This window comes from Corylus avellana, chromosome 11 (assembly GCF_965113065.1).
Source record: "Corylus avellana chromosome 11, dhCorAvel1.hap1.2, whole genome shotgun sequence".
In the NCBI taxonomy this organism is placed as follows: Eukaryota; Viridiplantae; Streptophyta; class Magnoliopsida; order Fagales; family Betulaceae; genus Corylus; species Corylus avellana.
Window position 1 is genome coordinate 4950761 of NC_142500.1, and position 27120 is coordinate 4977880.

A 27120-nucleotide genomic window follows, 5' to 3' on the forward strand; every position below is an offset into this window, starting at 1 on the left:
AAAATTTTCATAAGAGTATAGTGAACATTTTAAGTCACTTATAGGTCAAGTGATACGCTTATTGTCTATGTTAACTAAAAACCGAAAAACTTATTGGATGAAAGACATTACAAATTGAATTGTACATTATAAAAATTGAAAGATTAAGAGATATTGCAAGTTGCGTAATAATTAGAAGGGCAAGTGTACTTTTTCTTTAAAAAGAAAACAACTTTCCTTATAATAATAATAATAATAAAACAATACCCATTTGGTTTAAATATAATATTCAATTTTGGTCCCTACTTCACGACAATGTAGAAAAATTATAACACCCCCCCTCACAATTTACATCATCTCATTCGTATGTACTTTTCTCTTGAGCTTGGCTGGCTTTTCCTCCGGAGCCATGTCTTCAATAATAAGCCCTCATGGTGTGGTCCTGGCCACAGCCATGGCCGTCTCCGGCACCGTCTTCCTCCTCGTGCTTCGCCTCCAAAAGTCTCTCCCACCTTCCCAATTCCCCGGTGATCAAATTCCACACTCCTCACCGCCAATTTTACGTTCTTGTATCTCTACCGGTACGCAAAAACATAATACGTCCATTTTTCTCTCTCTCTCTGTATATGTAGTCTTTGCTAATGGGTATATTTTGTTTCTTTTTTCTTTTCTGTTTGGTGGGTGTGAAGAGGGGAAGAAGAAGAAGAAGAAGAAGAGGGTGCAGTTTGCAGAAGATGTGGTGGATCCAAGTGGGGATGGGGAGGAGTACAGAAGGCAGCATGCTATAACTAACAAGTCTTCTTCTTCTTCTTCTTCATCATCATCATCGTCAAGTTCATCACCACCGCCAAAGGTAGAACAGAGGAGAGGCAAAAACAGAGGAATGCCTGAAAACAGGGTGGCTCTGTACAATGGAATTCTCAGGGATCGTGTCGTTCAGCGATTGGCCTACTCCTTTTGATTGAATTGTCTCCCTCTAATGTAGCCTTGTTGCTCTTGCTCTTCTTCTTTCATCCTTTACAACTTTTTTTGTTTTTGTAAGGATCTGTTCATGAACAGTAGGAATTTGCAGCCGACAGGTTTTTGGCAAATTCCTGTTGTCTTAAGCTGATTGGGTAGAGGGTGGATTTCGTTGATAAATCCAAGGGTAATTTCTTTTAGGTCTTCTTCATAGTTAGCATAAGAACAACTCTCTGCCTTTTTTTAATTACCATGTTCTGTCTTTCACAACTCAGAACAATCACATGTAATATTGTTCTTTCTTCTTTTCTTCGCCTGACGTGTAAATACAGCGACTAATTGTACTTTTCCTTGGTCTCACATGCTGTTATTTCAATTTTTTTTACATCATTTGTTTAATTTATATTCTATCACTAGGGTCAAACAAGTTAAATATTTAACTACAAAGAGAGGTTAGCTGATGTTTATGATCTTAAAAGAAGCATAACAAAATAAAATAAAAATAACTCAAAACACATCTGACCTTAAAATTTAACATGATTCACCTTAACAAGTTTACATTCACAGGCATAAACGATTAGGAAGAAATTCACCATATAAAAGGCAGAATACAAAATGTAGTTGTCAGAAAATCATTCAAAACCAAAATTTCCAATATACCCAATTGTCACTCTCATACAAAAGAAAAAAATCTCTTTTTCTCTTAATGTATGTGCGACACTACAACATTGTGAGTAGTAATAAAAGACTTGTTGCGGGCTATTTTCTCTCATGCACACATGCACTCTCTATTTTATGAGCGTTCTCTTCGTTTTGTGCTTCGTCCAAAGGCCGATTGTTGCTCCTTTTATAGGACCACAAACGATTAAGATAATCAAGGCTGGTGGTTCAATGGCCTAATAAAATTTCTTAGTGGTCAGGGCATGTAATAGGGCGTGAGTTCGAATCTCTGCAATGGAGAATTTTCACATATGCCTTATTAGTATTAACCGCCTTAGATTCTCATTGATGCCCTAGTGGGGCTAGTTCAGGCTATGGCTCAATCGGATTTGAGGGAGCGCCTGCGGTTTTCACCGTCTAAGCCCTTCCTGTGCAACTCCCAGCGGGTAGGTGCTACTATGGTCACACCCAGATAGGATAGCCACAATTGGTCTCCCCGACCTACCATTTTTAATTAGGATAAACAAGTCGGCTGAAAATTGGACTCCAAAGTAGAGTAGAAAACCAATTCGTTTAGACTCTTAAAAGTAAAAGGAAACGTGATAGCCCCATCGTCCGACTTGAGAAAGACCAAATTACTACACAAAAAATCTCCACCTTGACTTGAAATTTATCAAGTATTCAATACAAATCTTATCATGACGTCTCCTCCAATACCCCAAGGGTAATTATAAGCTACAAACACCAATTAAGTCCAAATAATGCTTAAACTTGAAAATCAGAATTGGTTTAGTCAACATGTCTGCTGAATTTTTCATAATGACAATTTTCTTCAATATGATATCACCTTGTATCACAACCTTCTCAAGAAAATGATATCTGACATTAATGTACTTGTTCCTTTAATGACACATTTTATTTGTTGTCAAATGTATTGAGCTCTGGTTATTACAAAATACAACAATCTCATTCTATTGCAACCCAAATCATTGACCAAAAATCTTAACCAAATTGATTCTTTCATTACCTTTACTGTTTCCATACACTCTGCAACTGTAGTGGACAAAGCAATTGTCGACTGTAATGTCGCTTTTCCATCTAATGGCACACCTCGAGAGAATGGAAACATAACTCGTCAGAGATCTTCTATTATCCAAATCACCAGCATAATCTAAATCAATGTACTTAATAACATTAGAACCGATATCATTGCCTCTGTCACAGATTAAACCAATATCTAAAGTACCTCGTAAATATTGAAGTATCAATTTCATTGGTTGCCATTGGATCTTGCTAGGATTGGCAGTGTAGCAACTAACAACATTGACTGCCTGTGAAATATCTAGACGAGTACACACTATACCATATATGCTACTCCAAACTGCATTAGAATGAACTGCTAAGATTTCAATCACTTAATCTCTAACTTGCTTTCTTAATATATAGCATGCTTTTACCTGGAATAAGTATGTCATCTATGCAAAAAAAAAAAATCCATTTCATAATTGCCTATAGTACACACAAGTATCATAGCTACTTCTAATGTAACTATGCACGGCCATATAGTTGTCAAAGCATTTGTACCATTGTCCCGAAACTGTTTTAAACCATATAGTGATCTCCTTAAACGACAAATAGTCTTAGTGCCCTTAGGTAATTTCACCAATTTTCAAGTTTGGTTATAATGAATAGATTATCAATCTCCTCATTCATGCAACCCATTGTGCAAACTCACTACTTGTGACAGCTTCTGAATAATTAAAATCTTTTGGATTGCAGTATTCTTTACCATAGTAAGTGCATACGCTACCAAAGTTGCATTGCTGCATTTGAGACGATCCAATTTGCCTCTTCTGTCTACTAGTGGCAATATTGGCATGTTGCTCTTATTGTGGATCATCATCATCATCATCATCATATATAGAATCATGCCATCACCCACTTTCTGTGAAGCTTCCACATGTAGCTCACCTCCTTGCTATAACTCTGCTCATTTCTTGCATAAACAACATACTTCTCCTATGGGTGAAACATGACAGATTCATCAAATATAACATCTGTGCTGACTATATTATAGTAGCTTAGAGACTTATAGCCTTTAGTCATAAACTTAAGTTATTTAGGATCAGAACACCACAACCGATATCATTTCACCCTATCAGCATAGCCAGAAGATATACATTTATGTGACATAGGCTCAAGCTTACCATCTTTCATATGGCAATAAGCAAGAGAGCCAAGAGTTTTTATTACTGAATATTCAGCAAGGAGTACCAGACCATACCTCAAAAGAAGTTTTACAATCAATAGCTATAGATGCAAAATAATTGACCAATTAACAAGCAGTATTGACCGCTTTAGCCTAAAAATCTTTAGACAACCCGGCATTCGAAAGCATGCAACATGCTCTCTCCAAGAGGGTCCTGCTCATCCACTTAGCGACCCCGTTCTGATGTTGAGATTGACTAACATTGCGGTGTTTTGGTGATGCCTTCATCATTGCAGAATTTTTTAAAATGACCATCACAAAATTCTATGCCATTGTCTATTCTAAGTCGCTTGATTTTCATCCAAATCTGATTCTCAATTAACGCATTCTACTTCTTAAAAGTGACGAACACATCACTTTTCTTGTTTAGAAAATACACCCACACATTTTTTTTAATAATCATCAATAAACATTACAAAGTACCAATCACCACCCTTTGATGGAATCCGAGAGAGACCCCAAAGATCTGAATGGATATAATCCCTTGTACCACTCGTTCTACAGATACATGTACTGAACTTGACTTTGCACTGCTTCTAAAAGATACAATGCTCAAAAAAGTTAAGCAATCCTATTTTATGATCATAAAGCAAACTCCATTTGCTCAGAATTATCATACTTCTTTCGCTCATATGACTTAACCACATATGTCATAACTGGGTAGTGTCTAAATCTAGATCATCTAAAGAAGACACAATAGTTGAACATGTCACCATACTGCCCTAAAAGAAGTAGAGGCCATCAACCTTGTAACATTTCATCACAACCGTTGAGAATTTACTAACCTTGATAACTCCACCTTCACCAGAGTACCTGTATCCAAGGGAATCCAAAGTGTTCAAAGAAATAAGATTTTTCTTCAAATCTGGTATATGTTGAACATTCGTCAAAGTTCTAACAATCTCGTCATGTATGATTATTCTAATTGTATCGATACCAACAATCTTGCAAATAACATTGTTTCCTATCAAAACTGAATTGCTATTAATAGACTCATCAATAGTAAAGCAATTTCTTTTTAAGGGACGTATGAAATGTACCAGCAGTATCAAGGACTTACTTGTTGTTAAAATGACCATCAAAAATGGAAACTTCAATGACAAATTCTAAACCTTCTGATTTTTCTTTGACAACACTAGCCGCAAAAGCAAAACTATGTTGATCACATTCCTCTTTATTCTTTTAGCTTTGAACACTCGGATTTGTAATACTCATACTTTTTATAATAGTAACACTTAACTTTCTTCTTGGACTTGGACTGTGATCAGCTCCTTGATTTTCCTTTACATAAGTCCCTTTCACCGAATCAATGTTTGGAATTAGAGAAGTTTTTCGGACTCTTAACAAATAAACCCTATGTCTGATTATCACTACATTTCCCATTCAATATTGTTCTCAACTCCATAGAATTCTATCACTGGCTTTGGAGAATAAGGAGAACGTGAACTTCGATATTTCAAGCAATGCATAGTAGAAATACAAAGTTTCTTTTACATATTCTTCTCATATATATGTTGGGTTAAATGCACTTATGCCCTCTAAACTATTAGTCATTTTCAAAAAAGTCTTATGAACTGACAAGTGTAATACTTGGATACATCAAATTACTATTTTGTTGCAATTAAGCCACTACCATGCTATTTTTTTAAAAATACCCCTATTTTCTAAAAAAACGTATATAAACATAACATCTTTGTGATCATAGGGTCAAGCTCGTATAATAGTAAGCCCATGACTATCATACCACATGATGTGGTCTTTTTGTGTACAAAAATATCAATAATAAAAATAATCACTCGCGATAGAACGAATCCTTGTGAGATAGAGCTATATAGAGGGTGTCAAACCTTAAGGACTGTGTGGGCGTTATTATCAAGCTTTTCAAGACTAAATATAACTCAATTTAAAGGATAGTTGATTTGTTTTTGGATTTAAACTAAATGTATAAAAGTAAAAGTAAAGATAAATAGTATGAGAGATAGAATAAGGAGTTGATTTCACCACTAACCACATAACAATGGTCAATCATAAATTAATAAGAAAAATTCATATTATGCATGATATTTGGCTCGTCTCACTTGAATAGTCAAGAAATTACCATTATTAAGAAATAAGTATAATCCATTTTCGGCGGACCGTCCACCTAACTATTAAGATGCGATATGATCCATCTTCCTTAGGTATAGATTATCTAATTCCTTAATAGGCTACACACAATCAATGAATAAGCATAACCCATCTTCGGTTGGCATGAACTATCTACCTAAATTACATTAAACTAGGGTGTAGTACAATCTGTCTTTCCAAGGCATGGCCTATCAAATACTATTGATCATGTGTCAGTTAAAACCATTGTATAACAATCATTCATACAATCACAGGAAATATGAAGGATTGAGTTCAATCAATATAAAAGACTTTCTACGACAAGAGAAGAAATTCATGATGATTGGATATAAAAATTAAGATCAATTCTCACAGTTATACAACCATCATGCATATAGAAAAATTTAAATTAAAATACAATTAAGCCATTATTACTTGAAAAGGGCCACATCAGCGCTTTATTACATAATTAGTTGCTCATCCTGGTGCTGGGATGACCTCCTGCCATATTCATCTTCTCTTCAACTCTCTAAGCTTCCAAGAAGATAATTTATGTTTAAAACTAAGCACACCTATCTTCAAGGCTTAGAAGCCTATTTATAGGTTGTAAAACAAACCCTAGAAGCCCTAGGAATCCTTAGAAAAATCGTAGACAATCTCCCACTTGGACTGGAAGACTGAAAACCTTCTCCAGAGTGGAATTGGAGTTCTGCCTCGTCTTGGAAGGCCGAGTGTGCTTGAGCCCAAGGAATGTGCGCTCGAGCCAAGGTGATATGCATTCGAGCGCATGTGCGCTCGAGCTCTTCTAATGTGGGCTCGATCCCAATGCTGTCATAATGCTCTCAAAGTGCATTTTAAGCCTAAATTCAATGCTATTTCTTGTATCTTTATTACACACCTGAAAATACTAAAACAACACAAAATTAAACAAAGAAAAATGCTAAGAAATTAACATATGTGAGTTAAGGAGCTTAAATGTACAACATTCGGCGCTTATCACCGCATATACCAGAGGCTCATGTTATAAAATCAACGCATATACCTCTGACATCTCTCATGTTGTATTAAAAATAGTTATGTAAATATTTACTTACCTTAATCGCTCATCCACAAACTTGGACATCTCAAACTCTCTGCTACTGTGAAACATACCCTACCATTATGTACAATACATCGAGAGTTCTAATCCATGCATGTAAAAACCTTAATCATCTCGTTGGTATACTAATCTCTCATTAAAACCCTAATTATTCATTTTTAGTCATTGTCGAACATTTGGCTTCAAGGTCGATCGTTTGGCCAACAAGGGTTGAAATGTTCGGTCAAAAGCAAAGAAACATTCGATGGATGCCAAAAACTAAAACTCCTACTCATATTGCATTCTAATTTAACTAAGGTGCCTAACAACTTTATAAAAACATATTTCATCATAACAACATAATAAAACACGAAAATCACGGACAAGTTCATAACTTTTTTGGAAAATTAATTACCCCCAAGTGTGATAAATTATAGACCTAATATAGACCCTAATTCACTAGAGTTGATTTTATAGAGCGCAATTTGACAAATAATTGTATTTATTTTATTTTATTATTTTGAGCTATTACAGTTGTGAAAAAGAGGTTAGGAGTTTGGTTCTTTTACTGGGGAATCGGAGAAAAACTTAAAAGACAATATTATTAAAAATAAAAATAAAAAACTAATAAACATTACACACAAACATGCACATGTAAAAGCACCCATGTGCCGCAGGTGTATACATGTAGATGAGTCGATCTTTGTGACGTCTCTTTCCCACCATGATCGATCGGCACCATGGAGTGACGAGAGGATAAAGAAAAGAAAAGAATAAAAATATTCATTATCATGTGGATCCCCTTGACATACGCACATCATCACATGCCATGTGAATGCACATCATCCATATTAGTGTGAACATAGCCTTTCGGTCATAGATGCTTCCTTTCTTTCTCAACCCAAAACTGCTCTTTCATGTTTCAACCACCCAACCCAACCGACGATCTCCATCCATCCATCAAAACCTTCTGATTGAAGCAAGCAAAACAGCATTAATATTATTTGACTTTTTCCCTTCCTCTTTCCGCTTGGTAATTATTCACCAAGCCCACTTGGGAAGCCATGAAAAAAGAGACTAAAAGAATTGACCAATTGCTTTATATAACTTGCCAATATTATACGAATTTAGTACAAAATTAACAAATTAAGGTCGAAGAATTTGACCGTTTAATTAAAATGATTAGATTCAGAAGCGGTCGCAGGAAATATTTCTTGGGGGGTTTGAAGTCATTTTTTGCAAGGCCTTTATATATATATATATATATATATATATATATATATATATTAAAGGGATTTCAAAAGTTTTGGGGTTGCCAAGGACCCCCTAGCTTCAACGTGGGTCCGCCCCTGATCGGATTAGCACGACCTCGAATCGTTTGCGCTCCAATCAATTCAAAAAAAAGTTGTTTTATCTCCCAACAAAATTTATTGTTTTATTTTTCATTGGCCATATAAAGCTAGGCTTCTAAATCCAACTTTTGAGGGGGACACATGGCAAGAAGGTGTTGGAGACAATATTAAAACATACAAACTTATAGAAAACAGAATGGCCAACTGAAAATCTTGTTGGCTTGCATTCATTTTTGGAACATAATCCTTATAGCAGTTTCTTTGTCTGTCTTTTTTTTTTTTTTTTTCCTCATTTTCTGAGTTTAGGGCTCATTGTCCGTCCCATGTTTCTTCTTTGTTTGTTGTTATAATTAATTCAAATAAAAATGAATATTTATTTATTTATTTATTTATTTTAATTCGGTCTATATTGACATATGTTTTAAATACTTATATGCATTTTAAAAATATATAATAAAACATGTAATTCTCACTATATCAATTCAATTTAAATGACATTTAATTATTTGGCTTTTCTTTGTCCTGGCGTAGGCAGCAGGTGCATGTTCAAAGATTCCAAATGTTTGGGCTACTTGGTTGCACAACCTACACACATTGAATGTTTGACCAATTAAAAACACAAAGCCTGAAAAAAATGGACTCAAAAGGACAAAGAATTAATTGTATTCCAAACAAATTGGGTTGAAATTGGATTGGACAACTCATTTGAAAGTAGCAGATTGGATAAGGAAATCAACCAATGGATTTGGTAGTTGCATTTTACCCTAATCTGAACTATCCACAACTAGATTTGGTAGTTGCATTTACCCACACGCATTGCTTAAAAGTGAGATAGGCAACAATGACTAAACATCCACTAAGATTGAGATCTATGCCAATTATTTGTTCAAATTATTAGTAATTAGAACAGTTATTATGAGAGAGTGTATAAGATAGATCACAATTCAATGTTAGAGCAATTTTTTGGTACGGCCTGACTATGAATGGGTTACCTATAAAATAGTAAGAGTGTTAAAGGGTCCTAGACCTTGGACGGAGATAATTTCATACTTAAGTTAACTTGTTTGTCTAGAGTGAGAATATAATAATGAGCTTGAATTTTGGGAAGACAGATAGACTCCTTACCTAATTCGTTGAGTCTCTTTCATAGGGTTTTTAATAACCGATTTGCTATTGATGCTCTAGGTTTATGTGGCAGGTGAGAGATAATGGTGTTCCACATTCATATAGTGGTAATCTCATGAAATATCTAGAGTAGTTGAGCTGTTATAGAGCTCTATGTGGCTGCTTGGATGGAACTCATAGTGAATTTTATTTTCAACACTCAATAATGATCATTTCAAATTTAATAGTAATTTCAAAAGCATATAACATTTAGGAGGACACAAGGAAAACTCATTCTTTTTTCTAGTATTACTCATTGCTCAAATAATTTTGGCTCAAGTTTGTCTGACCTCTTATTCGGGCAGTAGGATCTCCCATGAAGCAACTCAACTATTTGAATAAGTAGCTTAATAGTCTAAAATTTCTTTAAACAAATAGGTTTCGCATGCATACGCTGTCTCACGAAAATATATAATTATTGTAAATCCCGGTCCCATATACACCCCACTAGCAAGTTTTGTGTAAAAAGTCCAAGTGTTCATATGGTAAAATGGTTCCGGACCTATATGGGAGAGGCAAGTACCTCTAGAGAGTATAGAGTCTAAAGTCAAAGACAATGAATATGTGGGACGAAATTATTTCTTCCAAAACAAGTTTGTGTCGTGTAATATGAGTTAATACGAATATAATGAAGTGATAGGTTGATGTGGATTTGATTAGAAGGTACTCAAGTCATGTGAAAAGAATTGGAGTTAGCTTACTACACCTAATCCCTAGTCCCAATCCTTCCACACAGTTGAATGGGGGAAAAAAAAAAAACTTTCAGATTTTTTTATTGATGTCTACGGATAAGTTTATACATGAAAACTTCACAATTTTTTTTTTCACTTTTGCTTGTTTTGATATTATCCTTCAAAATTTAACAATTATCAATTAAATGTATCATTTTTTTTTCAATTATCATATTATGTTAAATCTTTTTAAAATTCTCAAAATACCTAATTTTTATTAAAAAAAAAATGTAAATATATTGTTTTTTATAATAAAAAAATGGGTATTTTGAAAATTTTTAACAGATTTAAAGGAAAATCCTAACAGAATAGAGTAGTTGAAATAAATTAAAAGTTTAATACCATTAATTGAGATTTTTTAAATTTTGAGGGTAATTTCAAAATACGTGAACGGAGATTTTTGGAAGTTTAGAAAAAAAATTTTTTTGAAGTATTTCCTTTGAGGATAACTTCTATAAGGAGCAGCTCCTTTGTGCCCACCAATCAACCATTGACACCTCAACATATCAGAAAAATCTTAAGTTTAAGAAATAAACACTATCACACCCGATTATACAAAATATAAAAAAGAAAAATAATTAAAAAACTAATTAATTATTTCTTTTTTAAAAAAAAAAAAAAAAGAAAGAAAGAAAGAAAGAAAAACAAAGGGGTGGCTGGCTGGCCACCCCACCCCCACTTGGGGTGGCCGGCAGCCACCCAAAGGGAGGTAGGGGTGGCTTGCCGCCGCCCCCGGGGCCATGGGTGGCTGCGCAAGCCACTCCCGGCCCATCTAGGGTGGCCGACGAGCCACCCTATGGGCGGAGGTGGCCCGCGTTGCCTCCAGCAGATCTGAGGTGGGGATGGCCACGCAACCATCCCAACTCATTTGGGGTGGTCGGAAAGCCCCCCCGGATCTGCCTGGGTGGCCTGTGCAAGCCACCTCCACCAATAGGGTGGCTCGTCAGCCACCCCAGATGGGCTGGGGGTGGCCGTGCGGTCCGCCCATATGGGGTGGCTCGCCGAGCTCAACGCCACCCTCAGCTCTCTTGCAATTTCTTCAAAAAAAAAAAAAAAAAAAAAAACCTATATAATCTAGTGTTTTGGTGCCTATTTGAAATTGTACAATAATCCTAAGTGCCTTATTCTTATTGGTAGGCACAAAAATGCTGGTGTAAACCAACTCCTTATAGAAGTTATCATCTTTTTTCTTTATATATTTGTACGTCATTTAGGAAAGTATAAGATAAAAGTAGCAAAATAGTTTTGGAAAAGTAATTACTGGTGAAAATTCAAAAAGATAAAGGTGCTCTATTGAGTTGAAAGTTGAAACCCTTGTCTCCCACTAATAAGCTTTTGCATCATTAGATAGTTTTGTCATGTGAATTATATAACATTGGTTAGCAAATGCCAGGAAGCTTCTGGGTTAGCAAAAGTAATTCTATGTGACGTGTGGTGTGGGTGTCGGTTCATCTTTGTTTGTTAGGTGTGTCAAAACATGTGTATAAGATTATATCCATTTACCTTTAATTTATTAATTTTATATTTAGTTTATGTCAAATTTACAAGTCGTGTAAAAAATTAACGACCTTTTATGTCGTGTGTCGATGTATAAATATAAGATTATATATAAATGAATCATAATTCGATCAATTTAATTAAACGAATCAAACTTTTTAATCTTATTTTATTATTATGTTCAATTCGGATCGAATTTATTTGTCTATCTAATTGATGCTTTAATGACTAGTGAAACTTGATTGAGTAAGCAAAGCCTCAATCGGTAGATGCCACGTACACTGTCGGTGGAACATGACATATATCCATTCACAATGATCCAATCAAGAATTACCACCTCTGTAAAGTAACATGACGTATAAGAATCTCTTAGATGCTTCCACTTTCTGTGTGACCTCACCAACTCCAACATATCTTAATGTAAAAAGCAAACCCTTTTTTCTTAAAGACCCAATGCTTTTTCTTCATTAATTTCCTCATTCTTTGTTAGGCATCACAGCATCATGTGTTGTTTAACCCAAGCCATCAAATGACAACATTTTTCAAGGCTTTGTTCTTGCCAATCATGTTGGCTTACGTTACCTTAAGCTTCCATCATACCTCATTGAGAAATTAATAGCAAATCATATATAATATAATACTACAAACGTGTCTTCATATGGATGTTTAGGTGGGTGTCCTTGTCTTGTTCAGAACATGGAAGATTATTAAGATAAGGTTTAGTGATGTTAATCCTAGATTAATATAGAATTGGCAAATGGCAATGAAGGTGGATGATGTTGGAACATCCCTAACATTACTCATTTCCAGCAATAATTCTCCATCTTTCACATAAAAACCTTTCTTTAATTAACTTTGTACGTCACCTTCATACCTACCATGGTTGCCTCATTTGCATCAAACCCTAAAGTCAAACGATCCATATTTAAAATTACCAACATTCCTATGTTTTGTTTAATGATTCAACTTGTATATTTGTACTCGTATCAGAAATCAATTGTTGTCTTTATTAACCAAACATGCTCAATTAACCATCGGAACCTTATTTCCAAGTGGTACGATGAGAGGGAGAACATGGGTTTGAGTCTTTAGGGAGACAATACAATGTCCATTAATTTTTATTTACCGGTTGTTTGTTATTGTGCTCTTTGATGGGACTCAGATTAGATTATGGCTTGACCGGTTTTGATGGTGCCTTTCCTTCGCACCATAATCCAATCCCCCTCTTGAACCTTCTTACTACTCCCCTCATATTGAGTCGAAAGAGAAAGCTTACGCATCTTAGGGCAAGCAAAAGAAGAATGCCCAAAGATTAAGGGTGTCAATGCGGTTACGGCTGCCTTAGGAGTTATTAAATTTCATTAACCGCAACCATAACCGCATAGTGGTTAGCTACTAATCGTCGGTTAGCGGTTAGTAAAACATGTAACCTGCTATAACCGCTTTTTCAAAATTAGACATTTTAGGCTTTTTTGGGGTTTTTTTTTGGGCTTTCTTGGGCTTTCTCAAGATAAACATATAATTAATTTTTAATTTTGGGCTTTTTTTTTGGGATCACTGTAGCATTTTTACCTCATTTGTTTTTTGTATTTTTAGTGTATTCTTGGGCCAAATTGCTATAAAAAGAGCACTGAGCACATATTGAAAAATAAAAAATATTTGACCCCAAATTATATTTACTTGTACTTTTAAAAAAATTCCTTAAATATAAATCATAACCTGTTAAAATTTAGTTTTAACATATAAAAAGTCTTTAAAAGAACATTTAGTTTTAACAATGATTTGAATGGAGACTTTAACACAACATATATATATATAAAAGTTCCACAATCCTTGGGTTAACTTTTACACAAGAAATGATACAATCATATAACTTATGACTTATGTCATATTATATATGTATAATTTGTTATTATATAATCATATAAATTAGAATAATAATACATTAATACTTTAATTGTGGTTATAAGTAACACATTGTTTAATCCAATATCAATTGCTTAATTTGATATTATAAGAATCACATTATCATTGTACATTAATAATATGATTCACTTTAATAAGTATTTGAAGTGTTATTGAATCATATGATTAAGTATTGATCTTATACATCTATATTATTCAATATGCATAATTGCATATATGTATAATGTATAATTATAATTTATAACATATATCAACTTATAAGTTTATAACATATATTGGAACCAAGCCTCTAGATACTTAATTGTTATATTAGTATTTAGTATGAACTTGTATACTTATGACATATAAGTTATGTCATATTATATATGTATAATTTGTTATAATATAATCAAATGATTTAATGATCAATTGATTATGTTATATGTATAAATATTATTATAATTATAATTATAAAAATATATTATATAAAAAAGGCGGTTAGTGATTACGGTTAGTAAACCTAATAACCGCTAGGCGGTTATAGCGGTTAAGACGGTTCAGCGGTTATAGTGGTTAGAAAACCGCCTGTGACACCCCTACCAAAGACCTTACAAGTATTACACAAGGAAGGAATCCAATCATACTTTGCATACAACCTTAGGATGTATAGTATATAAGGGTGGGTAGATTAATCGTTTACCTCCTACCGAATGCGATCAAACCGACATTAACCGCCTACTGCCAGAAGTCGGTCAGTAATCGGTTAAGGAAGGAATCCAATCATACTTTGCATACAACCTTAGGAAGGATGTATAGTATATAAGGGTGGGCAGATTAACCGTTTACCTCCTACCGAATGCGACCAAACCGACATTAACCGCCTACTGCTAGAAGTCGGTTAGTAATTGGTTAAGGATTTTTATACCGACGTGGGTTCGATTAATCATATAAATATTTTTTTGTCAGTTAATCAAATTAACCGATAATTAGCCGATAATAAATATTCTAGGACCAATTTATTAGTAGAAGTGCATAACATATGTATGTTGAACTCTTATTGTGTTTAATGGGCTCATTTAAAATTTGTTTTGTTCAATAAGTTAATTTAGTCAAAAAAAAAAAAAAAAAAAGGCCCCAAAACAATCAATTTTTGGCCCAATTTAAAAAGCCCATAGTTAACTAATTAACCGAACCGATTTTAACCAAAATATTAATTTAACCGAAACTTTTGAAATAAATCCTTATCGAAATGTAATTGGTGAATTAACCAATTTAACAGACAATTTCAATTAACCGATTGCAAATAGCTCTATTAAATCGAACTGAACGGATACCCACTCCTAATAGTACATCTCCTTAGCAATACGGGTGCCAAGCCAGAAGTTATTGATATAGAGTTGATGTTGAACTGATGGAAGGTAGAAACTATCTAATACTATATATCCTTCTTCTTTTTTTTTTTTTTCCAAAAAAAGAAACCCTTTGATAAACGCACTGAATTGAAATTAAGGTTAAATACTCTAAAACCTCTTAGGATTTTATAACTTTATTTTTTTCCCTCTAGGGTTTCATTTTTATCACAGGAGGTCTCTGTGGTTTTGATAATAGACCAAGTTAGTCCTCCGTCAGTTGATCGTTAGTTGACTTAATGGAATTTCACGTGGACCAATCAAATGTTGACACGTGGCACTACTTAATTTTTTTTTAATTTAAAAAAAAAAAGTATTTTCAAAAAAAAAAAAAAAAAATATATATATTGGGGGTGGCTTGGCCATTTGGGGGTGGCTCGACCACCCCCATCCGGCCAGATGGGGGTGGCCAGGCACCAAGGGGGTGGCCGAAACCACCCCCAGTACCTGTTGGGGGTGGTTTCGACCACCCCCGAACCTTGGGGGTGGCCGAAACCACCCCCAACGGTGGTTGGGGGTGGTTTCGGCCACCCCCAAGGTTCCACGGGGGTGGCCGAGCCACCCCCAGTGGGTACTGGGGGTGGTTTCGGCCATCCCCTTGGGCTGCAAAGGGGTGGCTCGGCCACCCCCATCCGGCCAGATGGGGGTGGCCTGGCCACCCCCAAATGGCCAAGGGGGTGGCCGAGCCACCCCCAATATTTTTTCCTTTTTTTTTCTTTTTTAGAAAATACATTTTTTTTAATTTTTTTTTTTTTAAAAAAAAATTTAAGTAGTGCCACGTGTCAACATTTAATTGGTCCACGTGGAATTCCGTTAAGTCAACTAACGGTCAACTGACGGAGGACTAACTTGATTTATTATCAAAACCACAGGGACCTCCTGTGATAAAAATGAAACCCCAGAGAGAAAAAATAAAAGTTGTGAAACCCCAGAGACTAATTTAGTATTTAACCCTTGAAATTAAAAAGTGTGTATGTTCAAAAACCGCCCGAACCCGACCAACCTGCCCCACCCACCCCGTACATATCGGGTCCTTAACAAGTTTTAGATATGAAATTCCAACCAGGGAAGGTCGGCATTCGCCATTCGGTAACATTTGTTAAAATTTTCGAGTTTTGATATATGAGTTTGTCTATGCGCAGTGTCCGCTGTGTTTGACGTGGCTTGGCCCCACTTTAGACGTTTAAAAAAAAGAAAAAAAAACTCTCCAAATTAACAATGGTTTGCGATAGAACTCCACAATATTCAAAAGGTATTAAAGTAGCTCATCAAACTACTAAAATGTATAAAAAATGACACTTATTTTTTTTATATTCCTATAATACCTTATTCTTTTAAAAAATAAAATAATTATAAAAAAAAAAAAAAACCAAACAAATTTTTTTTTTTTTAAAAAAAAAACTAATGGGTGAATAATAAATTCATTGCTTCATATCATATGAAAGTAAAATTAAAGGTTTATGAGATATTCCAAAAAAAATAGTTTAGTCCCTAGAGTCAAATTTCAAAAATAAACATAATAAATTCTGTTAAATGTGACGTTAATGCCAATAAAAATGGTAACACATGACATTCTTAATAAATAAATAAATATATATATATATATATATACTGCGCTTCCACCTTCCCTCCTTCTTGGTATCAGAGCCATAAGAGTTGCGATCTCTTTGCTGCTTGATGTTTACCCTGCTCTCCTTTTTGCCCCCTGAGTATAGTCTTGCTCTCCTCCTCTTTGCTTACCCCCTGTTAACCTTTCTCTGTGTCGAGATCCTAGTTGTTAGACGGTAGTCCACCACCCTGTCAGTTCGGTTTGCCTACCACCCCGCTACCACTAGTTGTCGAGGTATCTGTAAGTCCCGCTTGAGCCTGGGTTTGGCGTTTAGGGCGTGAAGAAGAGACTGTGGATTGAACGTTAGCCAAGGGTATGTGTAGCGCTGTTCGCGGCCAAGGGTATGTGTGGATAGTCTAGTGTCTATGAAGGAGATCCTTAGAGAGTTTACCCAGTGAGTGAGTACCTAGGATGAGATCCTTTAAGACTCTACTGAGTGTGTAATTTTGAGTTTAGTTTGTGTGTCAAAATGTGGAGATCTAATTCTTCTGTCAGCTCTAATTCCAGTTTGCCACCGGACGTGGTTAACTATGAAAATTTTTCTGTTAATTCTGATAATGATTTATGTGTTGATAAATGGAACATCCCTAAGCTGGACGCTAAGGATGTTTACACTACTTCTTGGTTTAAATCTTCTTTTAAATCTCAATTTTCTGTCAAAACTGTCGAACAAACCTTTGCTATTACCGGCAAAGATCAAACTATAACCCTATTTAACAAGAGGTTCATTAACGACTCTCTTGCTAAAGGTTATAAGTTTTTGCATGTTGGTTGTGTTCAAGTTGCAGTCAAGCCATTGACTCGACTTGATATTAATGCTTCTGTTTTGCTTTGCTTGCGTGACGCAAGATTTCTTGATTTTAAGACCAGTATACTTGGAATGATTCAATCTTCCTTGTTTGTTGGTCCTGTCCATTTTGATGTCTTTCCCAATCTCTCTCTTTCTTTGTCTGATATGCATATTTTAAAAGCTTTAACGCTTAATGTTTTATCTTCTGGTTATAACATGGAAGAAGGTAGCAGACCCCTTGCTATCATCTATCGTGTTTATTATAAATTGATGAAGACAAATCTAAATCCACAAGCTGTGGTCAAGAATCCAGGTGAATCAACTTTGTTAATTCAAAGTTCTACTCAGAATGCTAATATCAAAACTCCAAAAATGATTCGCTGGGAAGAGATTGACCTCCCCAACGAGTGGCTTTTGGAAAGTGTTGCAAAACCTTCTCGAGTAGTTAATGATACGTCTAATCTTGATTACATCCAACAATACATGGATGGATATGTCAAAATCAATTTTTCTGCTTTCGGACTTTCCAGCAGGATTGAACATCCGCTGTTTGAAAGGCCTCTATTGGTTAACGAACGAAGGAATTCTTTTGCGGGTTCAACGACCTCAGAAGGATTTCGTCGTCGTGATAAAGAAGTGGACGAGTCTCTTAACATCTCTCCTCCTCTTTTGTCATGTTAACCCTGATTTGAAACTCAAAGGAATTTCTACTGATTCCCAAGTTTCTTCTGCTTTCTACTCTACTAGAAATCATCCCCTAATGGATGACGAAGGTAGATCTACTTCTCCCTCTGCTTCTGATTTTGATGCTCCTCTTCCCACTGCTCCCCATCAGTGTAATGTCATCACCTCTACCTCCCCAATCAAATATTTCTTTTCTGTCATTGATTGGCCTGCTTTGTCAAAAGATTTTTTGTCAAAAGAAAATCGTGCTCTTCGGCATGCTTTTCAAAAGAAATATTCTTCCAAGGAACAAGATCTCATCAAGGTCAAATGGACTGAGATGATGATTGAGTCCCAAAAACATATTTTGTTTTTTGATTATCTTCAAAAACATTTTCCTGTCGACAATGTCTTGAACGTCGTCAAAAAGAATTTTGTCAAAGAAGATAAATCTGTCATCAAAGCTTCTCATCCTCCCCTTGAAAACATTCTTATTGATGTCAACAAAATGGTTGTTAAAAGTTTCCCTTTTAAAATCCATGATGATGAGGATCCTATTACTAACGATAGGAGAATTATCGAACAAAACAATTTTTGTGCCCAATCTTTGCATATTTTAGGACAACAATTGGATCGTATCGAAGAGAAACTTCCCTCTCTCTCTTCTGATTCAAAGGTTTCCTCTGATCCTTCAAAGATTGAAAAACCTCTTATCTCTCTCCCTGATTTGTCAAAATCTTCTGGTTTAAAAACGACTTCTCAAATGAACCTTGAGAAAGTCAACAAATTGCTTTCTGAATTAACTCATGCTCGTGCCAGTTCTTCTGGACAAAATTTTGTTATAAAAAAAATTTCTTCTTTTGATTCTGAAACCTCTTCTCAAGAATCCACTGATTCTGACATCAGAATTCTTGAACAAAACTTTGGAAAGATTGAAATGGAGCCAAAACTCCAAAGGATCTATGACGGGTCCAAGCCCTTCAATCTTACAAAGAATTTTTATTCCAAACCTACTCCTCCTGATTTACAATTCGAGGAAAGGTTTCTCCAATCCCAATTCTCTGTCTCTGCTGATAAACTGTATGAATGGAATATTGACGGTTTGTCTGAGCAAGAACTGCTCAATAAGATGAATCATATGTACATGGTGGCTAATGCCTATCTCACGAATCACAATAAAAGCCAAGCTGATATTGTGGATTTACTTGCTACTGGTTTTTCTGGTACTTTGAGAAATTGGTGGGATAATTATCTCACTGAAGATCGAAGAGATCAGATCAGGAAAGCAGTAAAGAGTGATGAAGAAGGAATACCTATTTTCGATGAGAAAATCGGAATGGGTGAACCTGATGGTGTTAACTCCCTGATTTATACAATTATCAAACATTTTGTCAGAACTCCTTCCAATATCACCTCCAGAATTTCTGATTATTTGAACAATCTTCGATGCCCTACTATGTCTGATTATAGATGGTATCAAGATGTTTTTCTTTCCCGTGTCATGGTTAGACCTGATAGTCAAAAGCCTTATTGGAAAGAAAAGTTCATTGATGGTTTGCCTTCATTATTTGCTCACAAAGTCAAAGATGAATTGATCAGTACTGACACTGGTCTCATCGATTTTGAAAATTTAACTTATGGTGATTTATTTTCAACTGTCAAAAAACTTGGCATTAAGATGTGCATCGATCAAAAGATGATCAGACCGCAGCTTAAAAACGCCAAGAAAGCTAAGTATGAAATGGGAAATTTCTGTGAACAGTTTGGATTACCTCCTATGGCTCCCTCCAAAACGCTTAGGAAGAAATCTAAAGCTCTCATGAAATCTTCCCCTCCATATTACAACAGTAACAAGAGAAGAAAATTTAATAAGCCTAAATTTTCTAAACCTCCTCCTAAACGGAGACAACAATTTAAATTTGAAAAATATTTTTCAAAAAATAAATGTTTCAATTGTGGAGAAGAAGGACACTATGCTGACAAGTGCCCAAAACCTCCCAAAAAGATTAAAAAAGAGATTAATGCTTTAAACATCAATAACGATGAAAAGTAAAAAATCTTTAGAATTTTTCAAAACAATGCATTTTCAGATTATTCTTCTGATAATGATTTTCTAGAATCCTCTGATTCTGACTATCGATCTGCATCAGAAATATCTGAAAACTGTTTTCAAATTGGTTGCACTGATGCCTGCTGCAATTCAAAAACTTGCTCTGTTTTGTCGAAATCAGAAGAACAAGAAGACTTGCTCCTAACCCTGATTTCAAAAATTGAAAACCCTGATTTGAAAGAAGAGTATCTTAAAAAACTTAAGAAACTCATGACACAAGATGTTGCTGAAAAACCTATCGGCACTATTTCTCTTGAAGATACCTTGAAACGGTTTTCAAAACAAAAAACCAAGGTAGTTACTATCTCAGATTTGCAGCACGAGATTAGTAACATCAAGAAAGATATTGTCAACTTGCAAATTGCTTTGCGAAAACAAAGATTTACAGCAAAAGCTTTTACTTTTAAACCTCAAACAAATTCTTCCTGGAAGTGTTTCAAGTAACGAAACTGCTTCTGAGCATGATGATGATGAATCCTGTCATAAATCTTTATCCAATGATGTCAAGATTGTCAGTATGCTTACCAAATTTGTCCCTCCGAGATGGTATTCAAATGTCAGAATTACCATTTCTCCTGATTATTCTTTTGATGTTTTTGCTTTGATTGATTCCGGTTCTGATTTGAATTGCATTCAAGAAGGTTTCATTCCCAGCAAATATTTTGAAAAATCCACACAATGGTTGCATTCAGCCAGTGGAAGCAAATTGCACATTGATTTTGAATTGAAAAATGCATATGTCTGTTTTGATAATATTCATTTTCATATTCCTACTGTGCTTGTCAAAAACATGGGTGAAAGGGTAATTCTTGGTATGCCTTTTCTTGCTTTGCTTTATCCATTTTCTGTTAACGAATTTGGTGTTTCAACTGTTAAGTTTGATGTTAATATTCAAATACCTTTTGCGTCAAAATTTGAAATTGATGTTAATAGGTTGGATATTAAGTTTAGGCAGTCCTTAGATCTAGAAACGGATGAGGACCCTATTACTATCAGAATTTTGTCTTGTCTAAACACCCCCCTAACAGTCGTGTTTACCCAGAATTCTTTGATCATACCTTTCCCTGTCATATGGCGCATATTATTATTTCTATTTTACAAAGAATAATTTTAACGTTATTCTGCATTTATTTTATAAAGGTTTTTACCTTTTCGATTTTAATTATCTTCCTTTTGAATTTTTGCAGTGCCACCATGGCCAGCAAAAAAGATAAAGAGAAAACTGTTTCTAAAGCTTTGACTATAAAGTCAGAATCCTCCCCCCTTGCTTCTTCCCTGCCAATTTCATCTGTTGCCATAACCAACAGATTTGCTCCCTTTGCTCCCTCTTATGATTCTCAAATGTCGTACTCCAGTACACTTGCTTCCTCTTATGATCCTTTTGCTGATAAACTCAGACCCCTCTTCATAAGACATGATAAAACGTCTGTCTTTAAGTCTGAATATATGGTTCTCCCTTACTACCAGAACTTGTTCTTTGTCGAACTAAATCGTTCTGCTTCTTCTTCTAAATCTCCCGGAGATATTGCCGTCTCCTATTTTCCCCCAAATTTTCACTGGATTCCTGAACATCCACAAAAAAATTTGGCCTTCTATTCAGCTGTCTTAAAACAGACTGATTCTGTCTCTTTCAAGTCTATTCCTGATCGACTTAATCCTAATAAGATACTTTATCATAGTGTCTATTTCAAAAGGATTATTTCTGAAAAGGAATGGGGTACCCATCCCTCTGTCACGAGATCCCTTAACGGATTCTCGATTCCCTGTACCTACTATGATTATGTCGATGCCTAGTTTAAATTCTTACTTTATCAAACCTCTATTTTTTATCATTCCTGGTTTGTTAATTTCGATAAGAATTTTACCGGTATCCTTCCCCTTTGGTTCGCCAGATGGTGGAACCAATTTGGTTTGATTCCTGATATCCTCCCCCTCCAGCTAGTTGAAGCTTTCCAACTATTTAAGAACATCTACAAAGTTGATTCTTATGGTGCCAAGTTTCCAACTATTCTTTATTTTGTCAATAAATACAAAATTCCATGGATTCTGAAATGGAATTATCATCTGGCTGATGACAAGATTCAACGACAATGGTTTATCAAATGGTGGGATAAATGCTCACTAACTGATGACATTGTTCTCTCTGTCAAAAGCATGTCTCAGGCCCTCAAGGCCCAGCCACTAACGGCTAAACCCCCTCTCCTTGTCACCCCCAGTATATTTTCTTCTCCAAAAGAAGAAAAAGAAACTTCTCCTGTTTCTTCCCCTTCCTCGACTTCCAGCTCCTCCAAGAAGATATCTTCTTCCAAGAAAGAGATGCTAAAAGCCCTTCTTGCCGCTCTTGATGAACCTTCTGACGAAGAAGACGAAAAGTCCGCAACGTCTCAGAAGCCCGTCCAGAAGCCTGTCCAGAGTTCTTTCCTGAATCCCCTCCAGAACCCCTACTATGAGGATACTCAAGAATATTATCCTTATCCAGGGTCTGAAGATATGTGAAGAGCCCATAACGGCTGTTTTGATTGGTCCCTAACGACCACTATGTTTAAAGAACTGCGACAATTCCACTGACGGTTTGTTCTCAGTTCACTGTCCCTAACGACAGCAAAAGAAAATTTGGTGATCTCAAACGGGTCACTGTTCAGATTGTCTTCGAAGTTACTGTGCAAAATCACTGATCACTTTTACTGTTCATTGTCCGGACGACACTGCGCAGGATTATTGTTTTGACGCACTGTTCAACTTCACTGTTCATGTTTTGTCTGCCGACACTACAGTGCCGACAGAACACTGTTCAATCAGGCGACTTTCACTGTTCAAGATTGGCATCAAACGTGCCTCTACTGTTCACATATGACCGCCCTGACGCGGCACCTGCTTTTTACTGTTTTGTAATTGATTGTAATTTGTTTTATGCTTTTTGCTCAGCGTATATAACGGGCTCCCCTCTCCCATTGTAAGACAGAGTTTTTTTAGAGTTTTTCCGAGAGTCTATCTTAGAGCTCAAAATCCTCTTGCTATCCCCTGTCTTTGCTCCCTTACTTCAGTAAGCACTAACGCTTTCTTTTGTAAGACTGTCTTTAATCTGTAACGATTTTAAACTCTTTAACGAGTTTTTATCAAGATTATTCTTATCTTCTATATGTCTTTATTTCTTTGATTTATCAACTGTCATACCGCCTTCTTGGACGGTTTTACTTGCTTTGATCTATATCTATACTGCATGTACATCACTCTCCCTTATCTCCTGCATCTATATGCATACTGCGCTTCCACCCTCCCTCCTTCTTGTTATATATATATATATTAAACTAAAAAAAAAAGAAAGCTGCCCCTTTCCTTTAAAAAAATTAAATTAAATTTTTAGTTTTTTATTTTATTAATTTTTTATTTTAGTTTTTAAAAGAATAAAGATATTATTGAAATATAAAAAAAATATGTGACCTTGTTGATGGACTACATTTTGAATATCATTTTAAAAAAACGGCTGTTCGCTTCCGTTTTTTAAAGTATTTTTTCCTTAAAAAAAAAAAAAAAAAAAAATTGGGAAAAATGCCTATGAGCATAGCCCTTTCCATATTTTATTTTCGCCCAAAATCAAAATCCAACTCCATCTTTACTGTCCCCCACTGACGGCCGCACCACCACAGACCAGCAAGGTCTCCATCTCCATCTTCGCACTCCTCATCGGAGTCTGGACTAATATTCCTAAGGCTTGGACCAAATATGCCTGCCCCATCTCTGTTTCTTAAAAGAACAACTCTTCATCTAAACAGATTCCTTATCTGATGAGTTTAACTCATCCACGGAAGTCATGGGCTCCTCGAAAATGGCAACTCACCTGGGTATTGCATAAACCCAGTACTAGAACCAAATATGCCAGTTTTCCTGTTCGGCGAAACAACTCTAATATGTTTTTATTTTTACTTTTTGAGGACGACTCCGTCTGAAACTTTTCAGAACATTGCATGTGTCGTCAGGTGAGGGAGAGGCAGAGGGAAGATGGATTTTTTTAGTGGGTTGGATTTTAAAATTTGGGGATTTTGACGCTGGGTAGCTTATGTCCGGAGATTGGAGTGGCTCGTCCTCACCAGTGCTAGGCGATCGTGATCTCCGGTGGCCAGCCGTCGGTGAGGGAATAGAGGAGAGAGAGATTTGTCTGAAATGGAGGAAGAGAGAGAGTGACAGGCTTTTTCATCTCCTAAAGTTTTTATTTATTTTTTTATAAAAGGTCCAGACGTGGCACGGCCACGTTGGATTGGGCGGACGCTGAGACGACCAAGTGTCTGCCGTATAGTTCTACTCCTGATATACGGATAATTTTCTATCTGAAAGACTGAAACCCTAATAGGCAAGTACTCATCACGCGGCGCCTCTTCTAGAGGTTTCTTCTTCACGGCTCCACCTCCACCGTCAAACGACCACGCCGACGGCCAGTGCGCTCGCCGTCGATCATCCTGGTTTCTCTCTCTCTCTCTCTCTCTCTCTCTCAGTTTCTATCAAAAATACCATTTGGGAAATGTTTAAGGTTTCCACAAGTGATCATTAAGGTGATTGTTCTTGATTTAGAATTGTATCGAGCGATTTAGGGTTTGGAGGGCTACGAAAGTGGGCTCGTTTTTTCTATGATATATACCAAAAAAATTGTAAAATATCCCACACCACGTTTCAAGATCCAAAGTGAAGACACACTTGTTGGGCTTGTGCTTTGGTTACTACTGCTGGACATGTCTATGGAGTGTGATGCTCCTTGAATTGATAATTCTTGGATTTTTGAATGTTTATGGTTACAAACTTGCAGTTAATCTTCACTGTAAAAAAATACTTGAGTTTTAACAAGCGAATGCGGACCTTCTGTGATTTAGCCATTGTTGGATATCTTGCTGGACAAGGTTTATTTCAAACTAGATGGTCTTGTACCAATGTATCCGCTGATTTCTTTTTGCTTATGAGGCTATATCTTTTTATTATTTGATGGTTTTCATTAGCCTATTTGTTCAATGAGTAATGATTTTCATTAGCCTATTTCCTTGTATCCTTCGATCATTATTGAATTTTGATTTATTGATAATTTTAAAAGCCGCATCACATTTAGGAGGACAAGAGTCTTCTTTCTAGCATTACTAGTTGTTTTTATGCTTTATAATTGGATATTGCATCTGACGGTGTCTTGATTCTGATCTTCAGCAACAATGAAGGTGCGTTCTTCAGTTAAGAAGATGTGTGAATTCTGTAAGACTGTGAAACGCCGTGGTCGTGTTTATGTAATATGCACAGCTAATCCTAAGCACAAGCAACGACAAGGCATGTCAACATTTGCATATGAGGGCCCTGCTCCTCCTACGTATGTGCTCTTTCATGCATTCTATCCCCTCCTCCTCCTTTCTTTCTGTTGATGGATGAATGCTTGGGAAAGGGTAAACTGACAGATTCCTACTTTGGCATTGTTGAAAAGTTGAGCATATTGAGGCAGTTTGTGTTATATTCACATATACATATATTTCAATGTGATTATTTTTAATAATGAATGCTACTTACCAAAGATTATTTAGAATCTCATTAGTTTTTCCCCCTATTATAAAGGAAGGTGGATCAGACTAACTTTGTAAGGTTTTTGTTATGACAAGTTGGTAACCCATTTTAGAGCCCATACCTATACAGGGTTGAGTAATGGCTCTTTTTGCTGCTCTTTTCTGGTAGGTTAGTTCCATGTAAAGTTAAGTCTTCCTGAGACTTGAGAGGCCTTGAGCAATTCTGATTTGATTGGTGCCCACTTGAATGTCAAGGATATGACAGTCACACTATCCTTGACACTATTACATCCAACCTGGAGGATGATGCCCTGTTTCCTCTTTTCTCTCTCTTTTTTTTTTTTTTTTTAAAAAAAAAAAAAAAAATTCCCTGAAGAGGTTGAGAATTCCATGTGTTCTTTTATATATATATATATATATGACTTGATTTGAATGCATAAATTGATCATTTGCTACCTATTCTTGAATCTTTAATGAGGCATGAGTCTTCATATTTCCAATTAATTAGAAAGGGTTTTTTCTACATTTTGTTATTGTTGCAGACTCATCCACTTCTTGTCACTTTACAAAATTACTATGGTTGGTTCTTGGATTTGAGGAAATCCTAATTTTGAATCCTCTCTTCGTCACAAACCCCCACCCTCTCTCTCTCTCTCTCTCTCTCTCACACACACACCCATTTATAGAAACAAGCACATAATAATATGAAACTCTTCCTGCTTTGCTTGATGGTAATGAAGCTACCCGCCTAATTGGATAGTTTCTCTAATGAGCTAAGCACCAAGTTATATAATGCACATCCCAGGTATAGAATATCTTCGAGGAACAGCCATGTAATATACTTGTTGATTCTAATTTCAGGTCTTCTGACACGAGTACCAAACTGGAGATGGTGACTGGTCCCAATTTACGGGCCGGTCTGGCTTCTCTCATTCCCAAAAAGCAGGAGCCAGTGACGATGTATGGATGGAGGGCAGGCCTCGCATCCATTCTGTTCAATAAGGTAAATTAGCTTTCCTCCTATTCGGAAGGGTGAGAATGAAATGGGATAATCAAAGAATCGTACTGGTTTTAGCCTTGATGAATTTTGTCATCTATTGACCTTTCTCGTGTATTATGTTTCATTGTGATGCTATATTCTTATACACTAGTGGGAGGGAGTGATTAAAATGAAAAAGAAACAAGAGAGAGTAGTAACTTAAATAAACAAGATTTCTTGAGAGTACAGAAATTCAAATGTTCTTCAATTCTTGGGAGGTTCACACTTTATGGAAGTCATGGAAGGAAAAATCTTCTGTTTCATTTTTGCA

The 27120-nt window shown here is 35.8% G+C and overlaps 2 protein-coding genes across 2 annotated transcripts; both read left to right on the forward strand.

The window, feature by feature from the left end:
• Nucleotides 1-320: 320 nt before the first annotated feature.
• Nucleotides 321-1295, forward strand: LOC132166426 (uncharacterized). The gene is made up of 2 exons (XM_059577231.2): nt 321-560; nt 669-1295. The coding sequence occupies exons 1-2, from the start codon at nt 389-391 to the stop codon at nt 938-940; spliced, it is 444 nt and encodes a 147-aa protein (XP_059433214.1). The 5' UTR covers nt 321-388; the 3' UTR covers nt 941-1295.
• Nucleotides 1296-23902: 22607 nt separating this feature from the next.
• Nucleotides 23903-27120, forward strand: LOC132166055 (Ribosomal protein L36). The gene is made up of 3 exons (XM_059576806.2): nt 23903-24739; nt 25467-25623; nt 26672-27120. Exons 2-3 carry the CDS (start codon nt 25472-25474, stop codon nt 26820-26822), a joined length of 303 nt encoding a protein of 100 aa, XP_059432789.2. The 5' UTR covers nt 23903-24739; nt 25467-25471; the 3' UTR covers nt 26823-27120.

Excerpts from the sequence above, each read along its gene's own strand:
- LOC132166426 (XM_059577231.2), top strand. The coding sequence starts at position 389 with ATGTCTTCAATAATAAGCCCTCATGGTGTGGTCCTGGCCACAGCCATG. Across the intron at positions 561-668 it reads ACGTTCTTGTATCTCTACCG|AGGGGAAGAAGAAGAAGAAG; the intron begins GTACGCAAAAAC and ends GTGGGTGTGAAG.
- LOC132166055 (XM_059576806.2), top strand. The coding sequence starts at position 25,472 with ATGAAGGTGCGTTCTTCAGTTAAGAAGATGTGTGAATTCTGTAAGACT. Across the intron at positions 25,624-26,671 it reads GAGGGCCCTGCTCCTCCTAC|GTCTTCTGACACGAGTACCA; the intron begins GTATGTGCTCTT and ends TTCTAATTTCAG.